The sequence below is a fragment of the Alternaria ventricosa genome (genome assembly GCF_023758065.1).
Source record: "Alternaria ventricosa strain BMP 2768 chromosome Unknown scaffold_5, whole genome shotgun sequence".
Classification (NCBI taxonomy): Eukaryota; Fungi; Ascomycota; class Dothideomycetes; order Pleosporales; family Pleosporaceae; genus Alternaria; species Alternaria ventricosa.
This window is the reverse complement of record NW_026055685.1, coordinates 447,334-463,944: the sequence shown is the minus strand read 5'-3', so window position 1 is coordinate 463,944 and position 16,611 is coordinate 447,334. Positions and strand designations below refer to the sequence as shown.

Sequence of the window (16,611 nt, the reverse complement as noted above, 5' to 3'; positions counted from 1 at the left end):
GTGTCAGCAATTGAAGAGACAAGTGTTTACTCGTTGGTCCGGTGAAGGCGCTTTGCGCTGGACCCGAGTGGCGGCGCGTGGCAACGATGCAAACGGTACTGTTTCGAGCTCGACGACTTCCGCTTCAATTCCAAGACTTTCTTGAAGATGGATTCAAGGTATGGGTAAGAGAAGATGCCTGCGATAGTCATCCGCATGTATAACAATGCGGCGTAGCAATTGAAGTTGGGTTTTCGTGAATGAATGTCGGCGTGGTGGCTAAGGCCAAGATACAGCCAAAATCACTGCAGCAAATTAGTCTGAATCTAGCTCTATCATGATCTTACAGGGAGAGAATTCTCGCATTCGCCGAGTCTCGTATTGTAGGGCGCTTGCAGTATCGTCAAAAGCCACTGCTGATCCGAGCCACTTACCTCTCAAAGCGGATTGGGACCTACCAAAACCGGAAAACACCTCGATTAGGCTGGGTTGCAAGACCGCGAGACAAAAGAAAGAGGCGACCAAGCCAGCGTTGACTAGAGGCAGTCTCTGATGATCTAGACGGGAGCGCGTGCGTACTGTGTACGACTTAACTAACGGTTACGACCGTGAACTCGATGATAATTGGAGTGAAGGACATGACAGGATACGGGTAACGCGGAAGCAAAGAGATGTTCGACAATACTGAGTTTTCCATTGTTTTACTTGCTTGAATGTGCTTTTCTATCGCGTTGCTGAGAACATGTAGGGACTCATCGCCGGGATGCTGCTGGGAAGATGGTGGGAGGAGCTAGCTCCATCGCCACCAGAATTATGTACAAGGTGTAAAAGGGAAGGGGTATAGCAGCGAACGTAATCTTCATAGTAGCCTAAACTTCCGATACTAGCTCTTAGAAATAGCGAAGCAACGAACAGAGACACCAAGTCGGGTATTAGATGGTGCGGACGCCACGTGCCAACTCGGCGCGTACACGCCTCCTGTATTGGTCACGGTATTGGATGCGACCGTATGTTCCGAATCCAACGGCAAGGAAGAAGAAGAGCGCCCATACGGATGTGACAACCAGACCGATTGGGAAGAAAGCCAAGGCAGTTCCGGGGATGATGAACGGTGCGGCAGAGGAGACGGCAGCGGATGCAGATGCTGCGGCTTGGGGGTCTGCGTTGGTGGGAGCGTTGCCTGCCTTGGAGAAGATACCATTGACGAATGATGCCTCCTGGGAAGAGAGAGTGGTTTCGACGTCCTGGCCGGTTGCAGGGTTTCGCGCAGCGAGGTCGATTTGCGGGATGAGAAGGGGCTGGAGGGATTCTCTGCAGATATGTTAGAGACAGGAGTATAAACGAAGAAGAGGGATACGCACTGGGTCATGGCCGAGCCCATCAGGTTCTCATTAATCCTTCCAACATACATGAGGACCTTCAGTTCCGTCATGGTGTTGATGTCCTGCCTCTCAACCAGCATGCCCTCACTGACTGGCCAGCTGAGGTCTCGCTTGGTAAAGTTGCCTTGCATGTTCTGCACAGTCGCACCGAGGTACGAAAGTGTCATGCTGACATCGGCCGCGGTAACGCCAACCCATGGGTTGATGGGAGCTGATACATTATACATTCGGAGCTCCGCCTGGAAGACACCCGTCTTGTTGTCAAGGAAAGGTAGGTTGTAGCACACGGCGATTCCACTCGGGTTCGACGCTTGGCCGTTGAGATTGCTGAGCGTGCTCATGCATGCTTCCTTTGTCTGTTGCTCCCACTTCGCTTGATCGACACCCGACGCATCACCAGTCGCGGGTGTCAGCGATGCTAGCGGTGCTGTATCGGCAGAGTTGGCATCTTGTCTTTGCGTAAGGGTTGCCATGAGCTCTGCGTCCCTCCGAAGTACCTCCTCCACGTCCTGGCCTGGCTCGAGAAGCGCGTTCACTTGGGGGCCCTTGAAGGCAGTTGCGTGTCCAGCAGCAAGCAGAGTGCCTACGAAAGCGCTCTTGAAAAACATGGTCGAGGTAGTATTAGTCGACGCCGGAAAATTAAAGTCGGTAGTGCGAAGGTGGCCGGGCTGCCCAGCAGCTTACGAGAAAGAAAGTGGCGAGCGAAGAAAGAACGACGAAGCAAAAGCTAATCACTGCTGAAAAGAAACGGGCATTAGAAGTGTCATTAGCAAAAGCGAATTAGAAAAGTCGAACACGCGAGCATGAAGAAACGCGGTGTGCGAATCACGGCAATGGGTGGATCGGACGAGAACGGCTCGCAAATGGCGTGACTCAGGTCGGGCACCAGACTCGAAAAGCAGCACCAAGACTGGCTTGAGGCTCCATAACAGAGTTGAGACGGACTCTGCTTGAGGCTGTGACGGGTGGCACAAGACATATCTATGCGTTGATCCCGAGGCGACTAAGAAGAAGCTTAATTTAGCATAGTAGAGCCGCATTTGGTGGGAGCCAACCAAGCTGTGGCCTGGAGATCGAACCGTTCGGGAGTGGGGGCGCACTGGGCATGACGATGCTGGGCCCCTTGAGACAATTGGTGTTGAGGTCTGGAGTCGGGGAACGATGCTAAAACTAGGGGCGCTTCAGGTGTGCGCTAGCAGGACACGTGATATTGTCCTCCGAGCCAATAGCATCGTCGTGTGCCGCCTCTCCCGGCTTCTCGGTTTCACCCTTGAGCCGTGCAGAAGCCGATGTCCTGAGTTTCCCATCGCACCAGCCTCCGCTGCGCCATCGGTGCATCGCAAAATCTCCTGCGGTGTGGCTTCCGGCGCGTGCTTCCTCAGAAACGGGCAATGTTGACACGGGTAGCGGCCGCTGTCATCTTGGACCTGCGACACTCGCGCTGATACAGGCGGGTCGCCGGGGCGCAACACCTGGACAGCTGTACAACATCGACCGCATCTTCAATACCGCCCAACGGACCCAGCCGCCTTGCTGCTGTCGAAGCACGTCACTCCCGAAGCCACACGGACATTAGTTGTTCCCGGTGCGTGTGCCGAGAAGAGACGGTGAGCTGTGAAACCTCGTGTCCCAACCTCCACACGGCCAATACCCGAACGCGCATATCCGCGGTATCTCCCTTTATGCCAATAGTTATTCACTGTGTACCAGAGCACAGAGGTCCTGCGTCCTGCGTCCGTTGCTCGTCGTGTGGTCTTAGTCCTGCAGCAACTTAGCGGCCTTGTCGCGCAACGCACGCATAGTCAGGCACACTGCCGACCACACTTACTGGGTACGGGACGGATCGCGCGCTCCATATCAGACTGCTCGATGATCTGGCACCATACGGGAAAGTATGGGCTGCGAACATATGCACACGATACGCCTTTGACGATGAAGGCGACTCTGAGGTGGCCACGTTCGCCTGCATACAACTAATCCACATGGGTGCGCTTGTGCCCAGCGTGCATTCGCCCAACACATACACCCACTGCCTATGCCCATATATTGTCATCCTCCACTAATGTGTTGCAAAATGCGGGCACTAACTGCCAGCACATCAAAAGCCTCTAGACCTCTACTTGGAGCAGCCTTATTTGGGCTTGTCACAGTGTAAGCGGTCGACTCTGCCCGAAGGGTCCCGCTGTACTTCATCTGCAGACCAGGGCACCTGGACCCAAGTCGTCCTTCAAGGCTCTCACGTTTCTCGCTCTGTTACGCTCATTCTCTTTGTTTGTTTTTTGCACATCGTCACGAGCCCACACGAGTCAAGTCCACAGTCGCTGCAAACATCTAACATTCCTCGACGACGCTCTTCGTTGGTCACGCGCCGACAACCTGTACGCAATGCAGCACGCCTCGAACTCGCCGTGGCGGACGCCTGCGATGCAATATCCCAAACCCCAATACAGTCTCCAGCACACCATATCCATGGTCAACCTTCGGGACGATGATCAATCGTGGTACAACAACCGCGAGACCGCATCTCCAACAGTCTCATCCGCCTCGTCAGCCACCAGCCGAAGTACAACGCCCACAACAACGAACAACAACCCGTGGTCGAACGTAATGGTCAGCCCAGCTTCGACATATTCCAACAAGTCGTCCGACTCATCGTCGCCCAAGGGCAGCCCAAAACATACCCCGCAATACACCAGCCGATCGACAACGCCCCAGCCCATCGCCCCCCAGCCAATAAGGGTCATTAATCCGGTAGCAGGATTTGCGCCCATGTCACCGCCACCCTCAGCTTCTGGTGAGTCGTTCAGAAATGGCGATTACCCGGGTTCACCCATGAACCCGTACCGACAACCTGCTGCTCCCCTTGTTCCGTTGGTAAACGGATACATCAACACATCAATCTTGTCTTCACAGGGCCAGTCTCTTTCCGGGTGGTTCTACGAGCTCGTGCGAAAGCAGGGATGGGATGCTGGCCTAGTCAAGAAGATATGGCAGTGGACGTTGTCGAACCCTAGGCTCGCAATCCTCTTGTTCGTTTGCGACGATGTTGCCTCGTGGCGTCAAGCATCTTTCTTCGACCTTCGGGACGAAAGCTTGCCATTCCCGGAGGACCGTCTTCAAGGCATCGTGGGAAACGCGCGCAAGGTTGTCGACGAACAATGGCGTGCCACATCCAAGGAATTACCATTGACGGGAGCACATGTCGACTACACCGCACGTGAAACAGTGCCACTACAGCACGTCAGTCTCATCCGATCATCGCGTAATTCTGAAAAGAGTGTCGACTGGGTCAAGATGCAAGGTAGCAGCGAGGATCGTGTGCTCGTGCGAAAGCGCTTTGTCACTGCTCGCTCCGCCCAAAAGGCTGCGCTGTTGGACCAGATCAACAAGTTCAAGCAATATGAGCATAAGAACATTGCGAAGTTGCTTTGCTCTTATGCCCAGCCCAGTCATGTTGGCATCATCACGGAGAAAGCACAATACACTCTGGACGACTTCCTTGCGCTCCCTGGAAGCGACCCAAACCGCTCGAAGTTGCTGGTGGACTGGATGGGTGACTTGTCGTCTGCTCTTGAATATCTCCATTCGCAGTCCATCTGCCATCGAAGCATCCGACCTCGCAAGATCTTGATTGATGGGGCTCGCATTCTACTTGCTCCATTTGATATTGGGCAGAGCATCGACACATTCAGTCCGACGATGGCGAACTCCCAACGCCTGGACCAGCTACACACATACTTCCAAGATCAATCCTACGTCTACGCTGCACCTGAGGCTATTGTCTCACGCGGTAAGAGAATGGCAGACGTTTTCTCGCTGGGCTGCGTTTTCTTGTCGATGATGACAGTCGCACAAGGCCAGTCACTATCAGTGTTTGCACAGTACCGGGCTGCGAACACCCAGGACGCCTCATACCATGCACACCTCGACCGGGTGGCAAGCTGGCGAAACCGGCTCCACGCCGCCACCACCTCGAACCTCCGAAACGGGCTCATCGGATCTGGAAGGAAGCTGAGGCAGCTGAAAGCGGAAGCCGACTGGCTGACTATCATTGAGAAGATGCTTCTACCGGGACCGAAAGAGAGGATCAAGATGCGTTTTGTGCTAGCCAGCCTAAACAGCGGCAAAGCTACCGGCGGAAGACGACGTAGCTTAGACGGCGGCGGATACAGTGGGCAGGCGGCAGCATCGCTCGGCGTCAACGGTGCAACAACCGCGACGCTGGTCGACATTTCGGAGCACCACGCGCCACGCAAACCAGAGCTAAGCGTCTTCGATGGCTATTTCCAGACGCAGACCCGCAGGTTAGAACCAGCGGGTGGTTGGTAATTGGAAACCTCAGACTTCCAACAGCATGTCAAACGTGAAGCTCGCGCTAGGGTGATACTTGGCGAAACATGTTAGACATCGACTCTTGATGGTTGTCGGGTCATTTGGCATGCCGAAGCCGACGTTGAGTGTGAAACTTGACAGCTCGGAACGAGACAGAGCCCTACGACGCCTCAGACACGACATCGACGAGAATACGCGGAGGATGTGTGTATGGTGGCCACAGGCAGGGAGGCCTTTTTTACTTTCTTCATATCTTGTCCGTACTGGGTTTGGGTCGGACCTTTGATACCCCTTCTTGCGACCCTATTTGGATGATTATCTTGGTTCCTTCTTTCTTTTCGTTTGCTTCCCGTTTCGTAGCATCTTTATTAGCGACGCGGCATCCAGCGAGCATTTAGAGCAATGATCATAAGTTACTTCTTAGCTAAGAGGAGGCCATTCACGCAACTGTTGAACGCTAGTAATGCGTCTTTCTCTGACTCTGTCAATCACTCACATGTCCCCAGAATTTCCAATGAAGTTGTGTCCTCGGCTATCAGCTTGGCCCCATATTCAGGCGCAAAACAGATCAGTCGTTTGCGATCGTGATAGACGAACAAGATGCTCAAGAGAGAACCTCTCAATTCTGGAGAGGTGTTCTAGTGTTACATGGCGCTACACCGGTTGCAGTCTAGAGTCATTGTCTCTCACTTTATCAACCGCATCGACACCGACACCGACACAACAATATCAAAATCCAATACCCAAACCAACTCCAACCTCAATCTACTCACGATCGCAATGGCAGACCGCACACCTGCACCCCGAAAGCGCGCCACTCCCAAGTCTACCGGCGCTGAAGACGCACAAGGTCGGCTTCTAGTCAGCATGTTGTTCCAAGTGAGTCTTCCAGGAGCATAAACACATGTGACTAACTTTGATAGGTCTATCTATCTCACGAGGAGGATAGTTTTACAAAGTGGAACGAGTTCATGGACGCAGTGAGGGAGGCCGAAGGCGCCGAGGTCTTGTTTGTTGCGACCACCGAACCATTTTTCAGGTACCAACCACACAAGAATGACGTGGCTTTACGGCTGACAAGTCCATAGCTACAAGGTTGAAGCTGGCTACCCAGATCCGTTGAAGGAGCTTGTCGACTTCGACACCTTTGTCGACTTTGGAGAGTACAAGGAATACAAGGAGACTGCGGAGCCGACCGTACCGGCGCTTGAGTAGAGCTATGATATCATCTAGATAAGACTTGAATGAAGCCTGAGTGAGGCTTGTACCCAGGGCTTGCTCAGGCCCCGCTCGGGTCTTGTTCAGGTCTCACCTAGGCATCCAATCAGGAGATCGAAGCAGGATAAGCAAGGACGGCGGAATTGAGGGACATCGAAGACAGAGAACACATCAATTGAGTGCAACAAAAGGTTTCAACAACTAAACAATGTAACTTGGTGTGAATATTGAAGTAGAGTGCTCGATGGCACTTGCCTCGTCTACATCATCGTCGTCAATTCCTTCCCTCCAGGTCGTGCGAACATCTGACGATCAGGGAAAGAGCAGATGGACGGGCAAAATGCGCTCGGCTCTTAGATGGACGCATATACTCGAACATTCTGACGATGTGGATGTATGCACGGAAGTGCCTTCCAGTGAGCGCGCACTGGAACGCTGTGGTTGACACGGAGAAGATCCTTGTGCGTCGATGGAGGTCAGACCGTGGCTCCTTCCTCAGGATACAGACGCGACATCCGTATAGAACCTGACATCATCGACGCGTCGGTAAACAATGGTCACCCACCAAGGCCGCAGTAAGCACTCGGGTACATCAGAAGTCCCCCGTACCTTTCCTCCTCACTTCCACTCACATCTACCCACACCACAATCAAGAGACGTTCCCGTTTCCACTGCGTCGCTTTACATCCTGCTTCCTTTCAACTTCATTCAATCTCGCTCATCTTTGCTTGGCTTCGCTCGTCTCCGCTCTTCTTTCCAATGTCGTCGTCTCGCCATGCCGTACAATCCAAGGCCAACCTTGCCATCGCTGCCGGCGTCATGACACGGGCAGCAGCTGAGTCACTCGTGCCCCTTCAAGAAGACTTCATCAAACGATTCGTGGACCGCCTGGATAAGCCGCCGATCTTTCACAGCGAAACCACACTCTCGATTGCGGCTCTACGTTACTTCGCAATGTCACTCTTCGAGGACACACACGCTGCGATCTCCAACGTCGCTGAGACTGACCTGACTACGGCGATGGGTTGGTTCGTTGGCAATTGCGTCAAGAATATGCTGAGTACTGGCGCCATCTCTTGCAGCGGTCCTCGGTCTGGAGACATCACAGAAGAGCCTGCCGCTGGTGGTACAATGGTACCGTCGGTGAAGCGGCCAACTGCTCCTGTCCCCGTTGACAACTCACGTTCAACGAAGCGTTCTCGTATCGACCATACCAATGAAGAGAAGCTCGGCACCACTACTGTTACCGTTTCACATAGCCTCAGAGCTTCACACGTCCGTGTCTATGTCACCGAGGAGGAGACACGCATGATCGACGCGAGTACCCAGTCGGCGCCTGCCACCCAAGATGAAGAAGACGACCCACTCATTCTGTCGGATGACTTAGGTGAGTAACAAATGTTCTCTTCTGGTGTATCCTCATTAACATGCTCAGGTGGTAACAAAACAAAGCTATTTGAAGTAGTAGATACGTTTGTCCAGGCGTACGCCCCTTATGCCGCCGAGAACGAACCGGAGCAAGACCTCTCGTCTCATCTGGGCTGCTTCCTGACGAAATGGTGCCGCCACATGGACTTTGACGACGACTGGGAGGACGACAACTACGAGCGACTGAAAATGGTGATCAAAGCCTTATACTCATGATGTCCGCTCGTGCTGGTGTGACAATGTCCTCACCAGTTGGGACTACTGGCGAAGCAATGCCTCCGCTGATCGGAAGAGTTTCGGATTTTGGCCTCGAGTATCTTCATTGACACTGGTGGACAACTTCGCATGACCTGTCGGTGCGGTGGAGTGGGTGTTGATGCAGGTCAGCATGACGCTATCAAGCATGCCATGACATGATCTTATCGTACTTCTCTTCCATGATCATGTTGTACTCGCTATATGTGAATGTGGCTACCAATGAAACTTGCTATTGCCAAAGTCTTTGCCGTAGACATGCCACTGTTGATAATCATATTGTAGAGCTGACGGTACATCCGGAAGGATACAATGCCAAGTACCTGTCCAGACGTTGCCGTGGATAACGTCGACTACCTCCAGGCTGATAGTTCAGGATCTGAAAAGACTGCGAGTATCTCAACACGTGATAATACTAGTGATACTGTAGAAACGATACTCCGAACGAGGAAGACGATCGGTATTCCGCTAATATCTTGACGGCTGGGATTCGAGTTCGTCTGAATCATCTTCCTCCTCTTGCGACTCTTCTTCTGACTCTTCCTCTTCCGAGTCCGACTCGGTCCAATCCTCCTCACCCGTTGACGAGTCCCACGGCTCAGGCGACGCAGAAGAGCGACTTTCTTCCGCATCAGTGGCGCCCTCGCCATCTTCTTCCTCGGTGCTCAGCTCCAGCTCTGAACTGTTAATATCGCCATCTTCGTATTTCCGCCTCAACTTCAGTCGCCTCTGATTCTTCTTTACCCGAAGCCTCTGATCTTCCCTCTCTTGTTCCCGTGCTTTCTCTTCTTCTTTCTCTCGTCTCCTCATTGCTTCCGCTTGTCTGACCCGAAATTCTTCATCCTCCCTCCTCCTACGGGCCATGAACGCTTTCTGTTCACGCTCCTTGTGTTCCTTCGTGTTTTGTATCGCATTCCAAGTCACTCTTTTCGCTTGCCCATTTGCGAGCTCCTCTACAGAACCCATATCGCATTGCATCCTCATGTACCCGTTTCCTGCGAACCACATCTTGATCCACCGACACCGACTCGTTGTTTGTACGACAATGGGCTCGAGCGAAGCCTCCTGTGGCCAGTCAAACGGTTTGAAATCTCCTTTGATTTGTCTGGGTCCAACGATAGTGCCATAAGTTTCCGGGCGCCCACAGTGGCAGTCCATGAAATCCACTTCTGCGTCAGGATCATGAAACTCAATCCATTGATCCACGCAAAATTGTTTGAACTCCATGTTGTCTATATTCCAGAGCAGGAATTCCGTGAAGACTTCGCTTGAGAAAAGACTCCACTTGCCGTGCTTGACGTAAGGGTTGTAGATGCCCGGCGCGGGCTTGCCTTCTTCCAACGTCTTTTTGAGCGACGCGAACGCTGCACTGACTTGGGCGTCGCGCTCCATTACTTCTTTGATATGATGGACGTTTAGTTCGCGAATGATGTTTTCGGGGTCGCCGCGAGGAACACCACCGATTTTCCAATGCACCTCAAGTCGACGGCGGAGTGGCACTCGTTCCATTGCTTCAATGTACCTGGTAATCTCGGCTCTGGCTTCTCTCAAGCCGTCGGGTACGGGATCAGGCGGCGGGTCTTCGGGTTCAATTCTGATCTTCTTGTGCGCTCGTACGGAGGTCTCGGTGGACCTCTCGAGACGAGCAGTTGCCGTGCGCTTTGGTGGCATGTTTGATGGCGGATTTTAATATTGTCAGAGGAGGGTTTCCTACTTCTCCGCAAGCAACGTGGAAGTATTGGGCCTTTTTTGTGCCGCGCGAGAGCAGTTGCAAGGATGCGCGCCTCCACCGACCCAGCAAACCTTGAAGTGCCTGGATAGCCGCTATCTAACAGGACTGAGACTACTCCGGAATGCGAGATATATTGTAGGGAAGCTGGATTGTGGACTCTGTTGCTCTCGTCACGCAGGTCCTGTGACGATGCAATTGCGGCTACATTGAGTTGAACGTCGCCAACGTAGGGTAAGTTGCATACGTCACGGTCGCCACTATGATGTCTCATGATCCGTGCTCCTCCTTCCAAAAAGCATAGTTTGAGCTGAAGTATTCCTGGGCGAAAGTCACAGATCATCACATTCCAGCCCTGAATCACAACCGGCAAATCAAGTAATGGGTATTGTGATGCAACGGTTCGTTTATATTGTACACATTGCGGATCATCATGGTATCCTCATGTCACATATGATACATGCGCAGTGCTCCCCGGGTGCGCAAACTTGAACCCTCGACGTAGCAAAACGTGGGGTAAGTCTTCCCCTCCTCTCCGGCCTTCTTCCGACACAGCCCCTTTTCCTGTTCCCTGCGCTATCATGAATCTGTACAAGCGAAGAGTATGCCGTCCGTCCATGCCATGCATGCCCAAAGTAGATCCCCTACAACTCCAAAAGTGTGGTTGATGCCGCGTATCTTACACAATGACCTCTCCGTGGTCGACGTGGTTTGGCCGCCACTTGCTCGTATCCAACTCGCCCTCCATGCTGCTCGGGACGGTGACCTCGACCGGCTTGTATAGGTACCATGCCTTCAATGCTGCTGCCGCTGCTCTTGTCTTGGCCTCATCTAATGAACTGCCTGATCCCTCTCCTAGCTTGTCCTTTCCGCTGTATACCCCAACCACGAAGACAGGATGTCTGCTCAAGCGACCAGTTTCTGAGATCAATCGGGCAACCGGTGGCTCGAAGCCTTCTCGTGCGCATAACCGTGAGAGATCGCGTGTCGGCATTCGGAAATCGAAAATTGTGCTGATATCGAGATGTCGACTGAGGAAGTGGTCGCGGAAGAAGCGCTTGACGAGTGGGGAGCCAAGGTGGACGTGCAATGCGCCGATGAGGGCCCGGACGAAGGATTGGGCTGCCTCTTCCAGTGGTACTGGCGTGCTTTGTAGCGCGTGCGGGCTGGGTGCGGCATTGTCGGAGCCAAATTCGTCTGTCTTCATGATTTTGTGTGTGGTGGTAATATTCCACTTCCAGGGTGCTTGCCGCCTCAACTCCGCTGGGAGGGCATCGCCCGACTGTATCCTCTTGAATTGTAATAAGCCAGGGTCGACTTCACCACCCGGCTCCGCCGCCGCCTCAATACCCCATTCGCTTGCGATTGTGGTCAACGCTCTCGGTCCGATGTATGCCTCTGTTGCGGCGAAGACGACGTCCATTGGCAGGCGTGGGTAGTTGCATAGAAGCCACTCGGAAGTGTAGTAGCCCAGCAGCTGGCGTCCGAGTATTGATAGCGAGGCATTATTGAAGGCGGGGTTTGGGTCGGCGGAGGGGTGGATGAGGGTTCGTGCGAGAACCGGGAGGGGGAAGCGAGGTGGGAGAGATAATCGACTCCGGAGGGCGTATAATTTTGTCGAACGTTCGGCGGCGCTGGGATGTGGAGATGGGAGGCTCTCGAGCGGGAGCCGCCTTCTTGGTCTGGGTGTTGACGTTGACGGTGTGGCAGAGTTTGCGGCAATCTCGAGTTCCAATTCACCGTCGTCCGGAATTGCTACTGTGCTCTGGAGCCGAGCCTGTATCCGGTGGCTATGAGGTATGATGCTTCTCCGCACGTTCTTTGCCGCTGTGTATGGGCACGAGGGCCGGCGTGGCGAGGGCGCACCCAGCAATTGCGAGGCGCATCTTGATATGGGTATCCGCTTCATTAAGACAAGACGTAAGAGAAGACGGCGGCAGGATCAGGAGCGGCGGAGTCGGCAGCAGCAGCAATTGGCCGGTCGTGTGTTCACACAGGTCATGATCGCGACTGCCAAAGAATTTCCGCCAAGCTTCGGGGTCCGTGCTAGCCCTCCCATGCGACAGCGACCTCAGGGCAGCTCCGCAACAGCAACCCCACGAACCCGCACAACCACCTTTACAATGGGCGGAGGAGGAAAGATCCCGTATGAATTGCCCGCCAATCGCTTGCCAGTGCAGAGTTGACGTCGATTAGATACCCCAAGCACGTCTGGTCGCCGGCCGGTGGTTGGTACGCCCAACCCGCCAACTGGAAAGCCAACACGGCCGTCGTAGGCCTCGCCCTCGGCAGCATCGTCGGCATGGCCTGGATGCTTAGCGCAAACCGCGAATACCGCGACAAGATGCCCGAACGCCACCGATTCTTCCCCAGCCGATAGTACGACATACATGGATATCCTCAGATCAGACTTGGAAGCTAACAACAGACAGCTGGACCAAACAGATTCGGGAACACGAGCGGAAACAAGATCAGAGCATCATCGAGAAGACTCTTGAGGGTTAGATTGGTTATGAGTGGGGAGGAGGAAACAGCGACCGCGACTATGGCTGTACATAACTAGCCAGGCGCTGCTTGAAATCTGAAAGCCTATCTTCGACACGAACCCCGTTCCACGTCTCCCCGTCTGCTGATTCTGAAAGAGTGGGCATACCGACTTGCTCAATGGCGAAGCTCGCCGAAATGGATCCCCAAATCGCAGCCTCCTCGAGATGCCCTGGTACCCGAACCAGGCCGACCGCCAGTCCGCCGAGAAAGCTGTTACCTCCTCCTGTAGGATCTTCCACCTTTTCTGCTGACTGGTGGTACGCAGGCATCCATTTGCGTAGCCCTGCACCCAGCCCTTTGCGCATCACCAGGCAACCGTCTTTTCCACAACGCACGACGACCCCACCATTGCCATTACCCACACCACTGTCTAGCCACTGACCGCATAGCTCTTCGATTGTCCGGAAATCCACGTGATCCGTTCCATCTGTGTTCTTGCCGAAGAAGCCGCCAAGTTCCCCGTGATTTGGACTGACAATGTCGACATGTTTCAGCGCTTTTAGGCAATTATCGTACTCCTCAGTCGTGCACAGGTCAGGAACAGGCTCCCAGATGAATATTGGGCGAGGAATATGAGCCGAGTTAGGGTGTTGCTTGCGCAATGCGATGATGTTCTCAACCAGGTCGATGCAACGCAACGGGGAACAGATCAGATGAAACGACTTGGACCACAAGAGGTCTGTATTCCTCAGATCCTCATGGTTCACCCGCAGCTTCGGCGTCAAGTATCGAAAGGCTTCATCAGAGTGATTAGATATGCCACCACTCACTGATGAATCATATGCACTCACCTCGATGCTCATTCTCACCAGTATATCCGTTCCAACCTCGTGTGGTCAGCCGATTAGGCGTCTCACGTATCAGTGCACCAGTCTTCCATTGTGCGATAAAGTCGCGCAGCTCAGGCGGAAAGTCAGATCCGCAGTCTACAATCCAACCCACCGACTCTGATTGTGGCGGCGGAGAGAAGATGCGTGCGCCTAATGCGGAGTATGATCCAGCTCCACCGACAATGTCTTTGACTGCCGGCTTTGGTGGGGGAAACTCAATCTCATCTTGACAGTTTCAGTGGCTTGAATGTGTTGATTGAGACTTGCTGCATACCGATGATGAACATGCCCAGCGTGCAAAAATCAATCTTGCCATAGTTGTCGTTTTCTGCGCCAGCCATGTTGGATGTTTCCAAGTCGCCTTGTGTAGATCGCAAGGTTGATAGTCTGCCGCTGACGTGCATGTCTCGAACGGACCAGGCTTGGCTGCAGATGGTTAGCGCAACGTGGGCAGCCGTGGCCATGCGCCGGGGAGAGCTGACCCAGTGAGGTTCTGCCTGCAATTGTGCTTTTCAAACTAAATCTCCGACAGTCCTCATATTCATATCATCGAGAGTCTGGGTTGTTGGATCACGGCCTCTCTCTACTCCGAACCAACCAACGCGTCGCACGAGCTGCAGCGTGCCGCGGCCGCCCCTTCCCCGAGCATTCAAGATACCTGTCCTACCTTGCAAACGCTGCGACGTGCCTTCTCCACATGGCGAACAACATGAATAACCTGACGACGCTGATCAAGCGGTAAGTACCTTCCGTCCGTGACTATCACCTACTAGCACCCAAACCTATCATCCTACAACACTCCGCGCATCTCACACACTCTATGAGACGACCCCACGATGGCTTCCAGGCCCGAACAAGCACACATCCTCGGCCGCCAGGGGCAAATCCACCTCGCAGCAGACAATGTACTGACGTCTATGGTCCGTAGGCTCGAAGCTGCCACCTCGCGTCTCGAAGACATCGCGAGCACCTCCCTACCCAGCAGCGGCGATGGAGCTGCCAGCCTCAATGGGGCGTCTACCGAGGCTACTCCAGGCGTCACCGCCGCGAACACAAGTGCCAGCACCCCCAAACTCGTCGCTGAGAGCGCACCACCAGCGATCGAGGCATTCGATGAGCTGGTCAGCTCAGACCTGAAGAACTGGCTGGACCTGAGCGGAAAGCTGGGAAGCGTCATTGAGGGCCAGTCCAAAGCAGTCGAGGGTGCCTTCGCCGCCCAACGCCAGTTCCTCTTCATCGCGAACAAGGCCAAGAAGCCCGATGACCGCACTCTCATGGAGCTGCTCAAGGACCTCCAGGCGAGCATGGAGAAGACGGACGAGTTCCGACAGAGCAACCGCGACCCTGCGCTCAAGGACTCCGTCTCCATGGTCGCCGATGGTGTTGGCTCGCTTGGATGGGTGACAATTGGCCAGGGCGGAGGCATGAAGCCCCATGAGCACATCAACGAGCTGTTCGGCGGAGCTCAGATGTACGGCAACAAAGTGCTTAAGGAGTACCGGGACAAGTAAGACTTTCTGCCATTCTACGCGAGCAAGCACTAACAGATTCAGGCCCGACGGTGAAGTGCATGTCAAGTGGGTGCAAGCCTACTACAAGCTGTTCAAAGCTCTCGCCGAATACGCAAAGAAGCACCACGCGACAGGTGTAGCCTGGAACAGCAACGGCATCGAAGCCAAAGATGCCGCAAAGGAAATCTCAACGGCACCTCTCTCTGGTGCATCCAACATTCCTTCACCACCACCCGCTCCTCCAGCCGGAGGCGTCCCAGCACCACCTGGTCCTCCTCCACCACCAGGCCCACCGCCGCCACCAGGTGCCGCACCAGTGGCCAAGAAGGCCGCGCCCGACATGAATGCTGTCTTTGGCGATCTCAACAAGGGCTCAGATGTCACAAAGGGCCTGAAGAAGGTCGACCCAAGCCAGATGACGCATAAGAACCCATCATTGCGAGCGGGCGCATCCGTCCCTACACGAAGCGACAGCAACAGCAGTCTCAGGAGTAAGAGTCCTGCGCCGCCCAAGGCGAAGAAGCCGGAGAGCATGCGGACGAAGAAGCCACCGAAGAAGGAGCTGGACGGGAACAAGTGGATAATAGTATGTATTCTTGCTGAAGAAGGAAGACTTGTTACTAACACCCGCAGGATAACTTCGACTCCCCAGGCGAGACACTCGAAATCGACGCCGAAATCAACCACTCCATCCTCATTTCGCGCTGCAAAAACACCACCATCCGCATCAACGGCAAAGCCAACGCCCTCTCGCTCGACAACTCCTCCCGCACATCCCTCATCATCGACTCGCTAGTCAGCTCGGTCGATGTGATCAAGTGCCCCAACTTTGCGCTGCAAGTCCTCGGCACCCTCCCCACCATCCTCCTCGACCAAGTCGACGGCGCCACCGTATACCTCTCCAAGGACTCGCTAGCAACGGAGGTCTTCACAAGCAAGTGCAGTAGTATCAACATCAACCTGCCGACCGAAGACGACTACGCTGAGAACCCGTTGCCGGAGCAGATCAGGAGCTACGTCAAGGATGGTAAGCTTGTTAGTGAGATCGTGGAACATGCTGGGTAGATGGTGTCTTCTAGCGTTCTGTGCTTTCGCGAATAGGCATTTTGGATATCCGCTGCGTTGCGTGGATGTGACTGCTACGCGATTTGCATAGCTAGCTTAGCCGGTGCGGACGGAGTGGGTAGCTTCGCATCTGTAGGATAGATCTGTATAGACCGTTATTACTACACACGCAAGTGGCCTTTTCCCACGATGAGCTTGAGTGCAGGAACTTCTTCCCTGGTGATAGTGGTTACCTCGACACAATTTCCTGAAAACATGGCCGTAACACCTGGCACCACATTAGCTTGAACTATCAGCCTGGAGGTAGTCGGTAGCGTCTTCCGTGCCGCTTCTAC

General features: G+C 54.0%; 9 protein-coding genes across 9 annotated transcripts; 5 read left to right on the top strand and 4 right to left on the bottom strand.

The window, feature by feature from the left end:
* Positions 1-911: 911 nt before the first annotated feature.
* Positions 912-1,969, bottom strand: J4E93_003528 (uncharacterized protein; the record flags this gene model as incomplete). The annotated part of the gene is made up of 2 exons (XM_049341464.1): positions 912-1,290; positions 1,341-1,969. 2 exons carry the CDS (start codon positions 1,967-1,969, stop codon positions 912-914), a joined length of 1,008 nt encoding a protein of 335 aa, XP_049200969.1.
* Positions 1,970-3,746: 1,777 nt separating this feature from the next.
* Positions 3,747-5,690, top strand: J4E93_003527 (uncharacterized protein; the record flags this gene model as incomplete). Its single annotated transcript, XM_049341463.1, has 1 exon — positions 3,747-5,690. One exon carries the CDS (start codon positions 3,747-3,749, stop codon positions 5,688-5,690), a length of 1,944 nt encoding a protein of 647 aa, XP_049200968.1.
* Positions 5,691-6,473: 783 nt separating this feature from the next.
* J4E93_003526 (uncharacterized protein) lies at positions 6,474-6,908 on the top strand (the record flags this gene model as incomplete). Its single annotated transcript, XM_049341462.1, has 3 exons — positions 6,474-6,572; positions 6,617-6,732; positions 6,782-6,908. 3 exons carry the CDS (start codon positions 6,474-6,476, stop codon positions 6,906-6,908), a joined length of 342 nt encoding a protein of 113 aa, XP_049200967.1.
* A 762-nt stretch (positions 6,909-7,670) lies between these two features.
* Positions 7,671-8,555, top strand: J4E93_003525 (uncharacterized protein; the record flags this gene model as incomplete). The annotated part of the gene is made up of 2 exons (XM_049341461.1): positions 7,671-8,298; positions 8,347-8,555. 2 exons carry the CDS (start codon positions 7,671-7,673, stop codon positions 8,553-8,555), a joined length of 837 nt encoding a protein of 278 aa, XP_049200966.1.
* A 507-nt stretch (positions 8,556-9,062) lies between these two features.
* On the bottom strand, positions 9,063-10,265 carry J4E93_003524 (uncharacterized protein; the record flags this gene model as incomplete). Its single annotated transcript, XM_049341460.1, has 1 exon — positions 9,063-10,265. One exon carries the CDS (start codon positions 10,263-10,265, stop codon positions 9,063-9,065), a length of 1,203 nt encoding a protein of 400 aa, XP_049200965.1.
* Positions 10,266-11,002: 737 nt separating this feature from the next.
* Positions 11,003-11,746, bottom strand: J4E93_003523 (uncharacterized protein; the record flags this gene model as incomplete). The annotated part of the gene is made up of 1 exon (XM_049341459.1): positions 11,003-11,746. The coding sequence occupies one exon, from the start codon at positions 11,744-11,746 to the stop codon at positions 11,003-11,005; it is 744 nt and encodes a 247-aa protein (XP_049200964.1).
* Positions 11,747-12,446: 700 nt separating this feature from the next.
* J4E93_003522 (uncharacterized protein) lies at positions 12,447-12,828 on the top strand (the record flags this gene model as incomplete). The annotated part of the gene is made up of 3 exons (XM_049341458.1): positions 12,447-12,469; positions 12,520-12,702; positions 12,756-12,828. 3 exons carry the CDS (start codon positions 12,447-12,449, stop codon positions 12,826-12,828), a joined length of 279 nt encoding a protein of 92 aa, XP_049200963.1.
* A 38-nt stretch (positions 12,829-12,866) lies between these two features.
* On the bottom strand, positions 12,867-14,041 carry J4E93_003521 (uncharacterized protein; the record flags this gene model as incomplete). The annotated part of the gene is made up of 2 exons (XM_049341457.1): positions 12,867-13,366; positions 13,975-14,041. The coding sequence occupies 2 exons, from the start codon at positions 14,039-14,041 to the stop codon at positions 12,867-12,869; spliced, it is 567 nt and encodes a 188-aa protein (XP_049200962.1).
* Positions 14,042-14,397: 356 nt separating this feature from the next.
* Positions 14,398-16,276, top strand: J4E93_003520 (uncharacterized protein; the record flags this gene model as incomplete). Its single annotated transcript, XM_049341456.1, has 4 exons — positions 14,398-14,438; positions 14,629-15,207; positions 15,254-15,797; positions 15,845-16,276. The coding sequence occupies 4 exons, from the start codon at positions 14,398-14,400 to the stop codon at positions 16,274-16,276; spliced, it is 1,596 nt and encodes a 531-aa protein (XP_049200961.1).
* Positions 16,277-16,611: the final 335 nt, after the last annotated feature.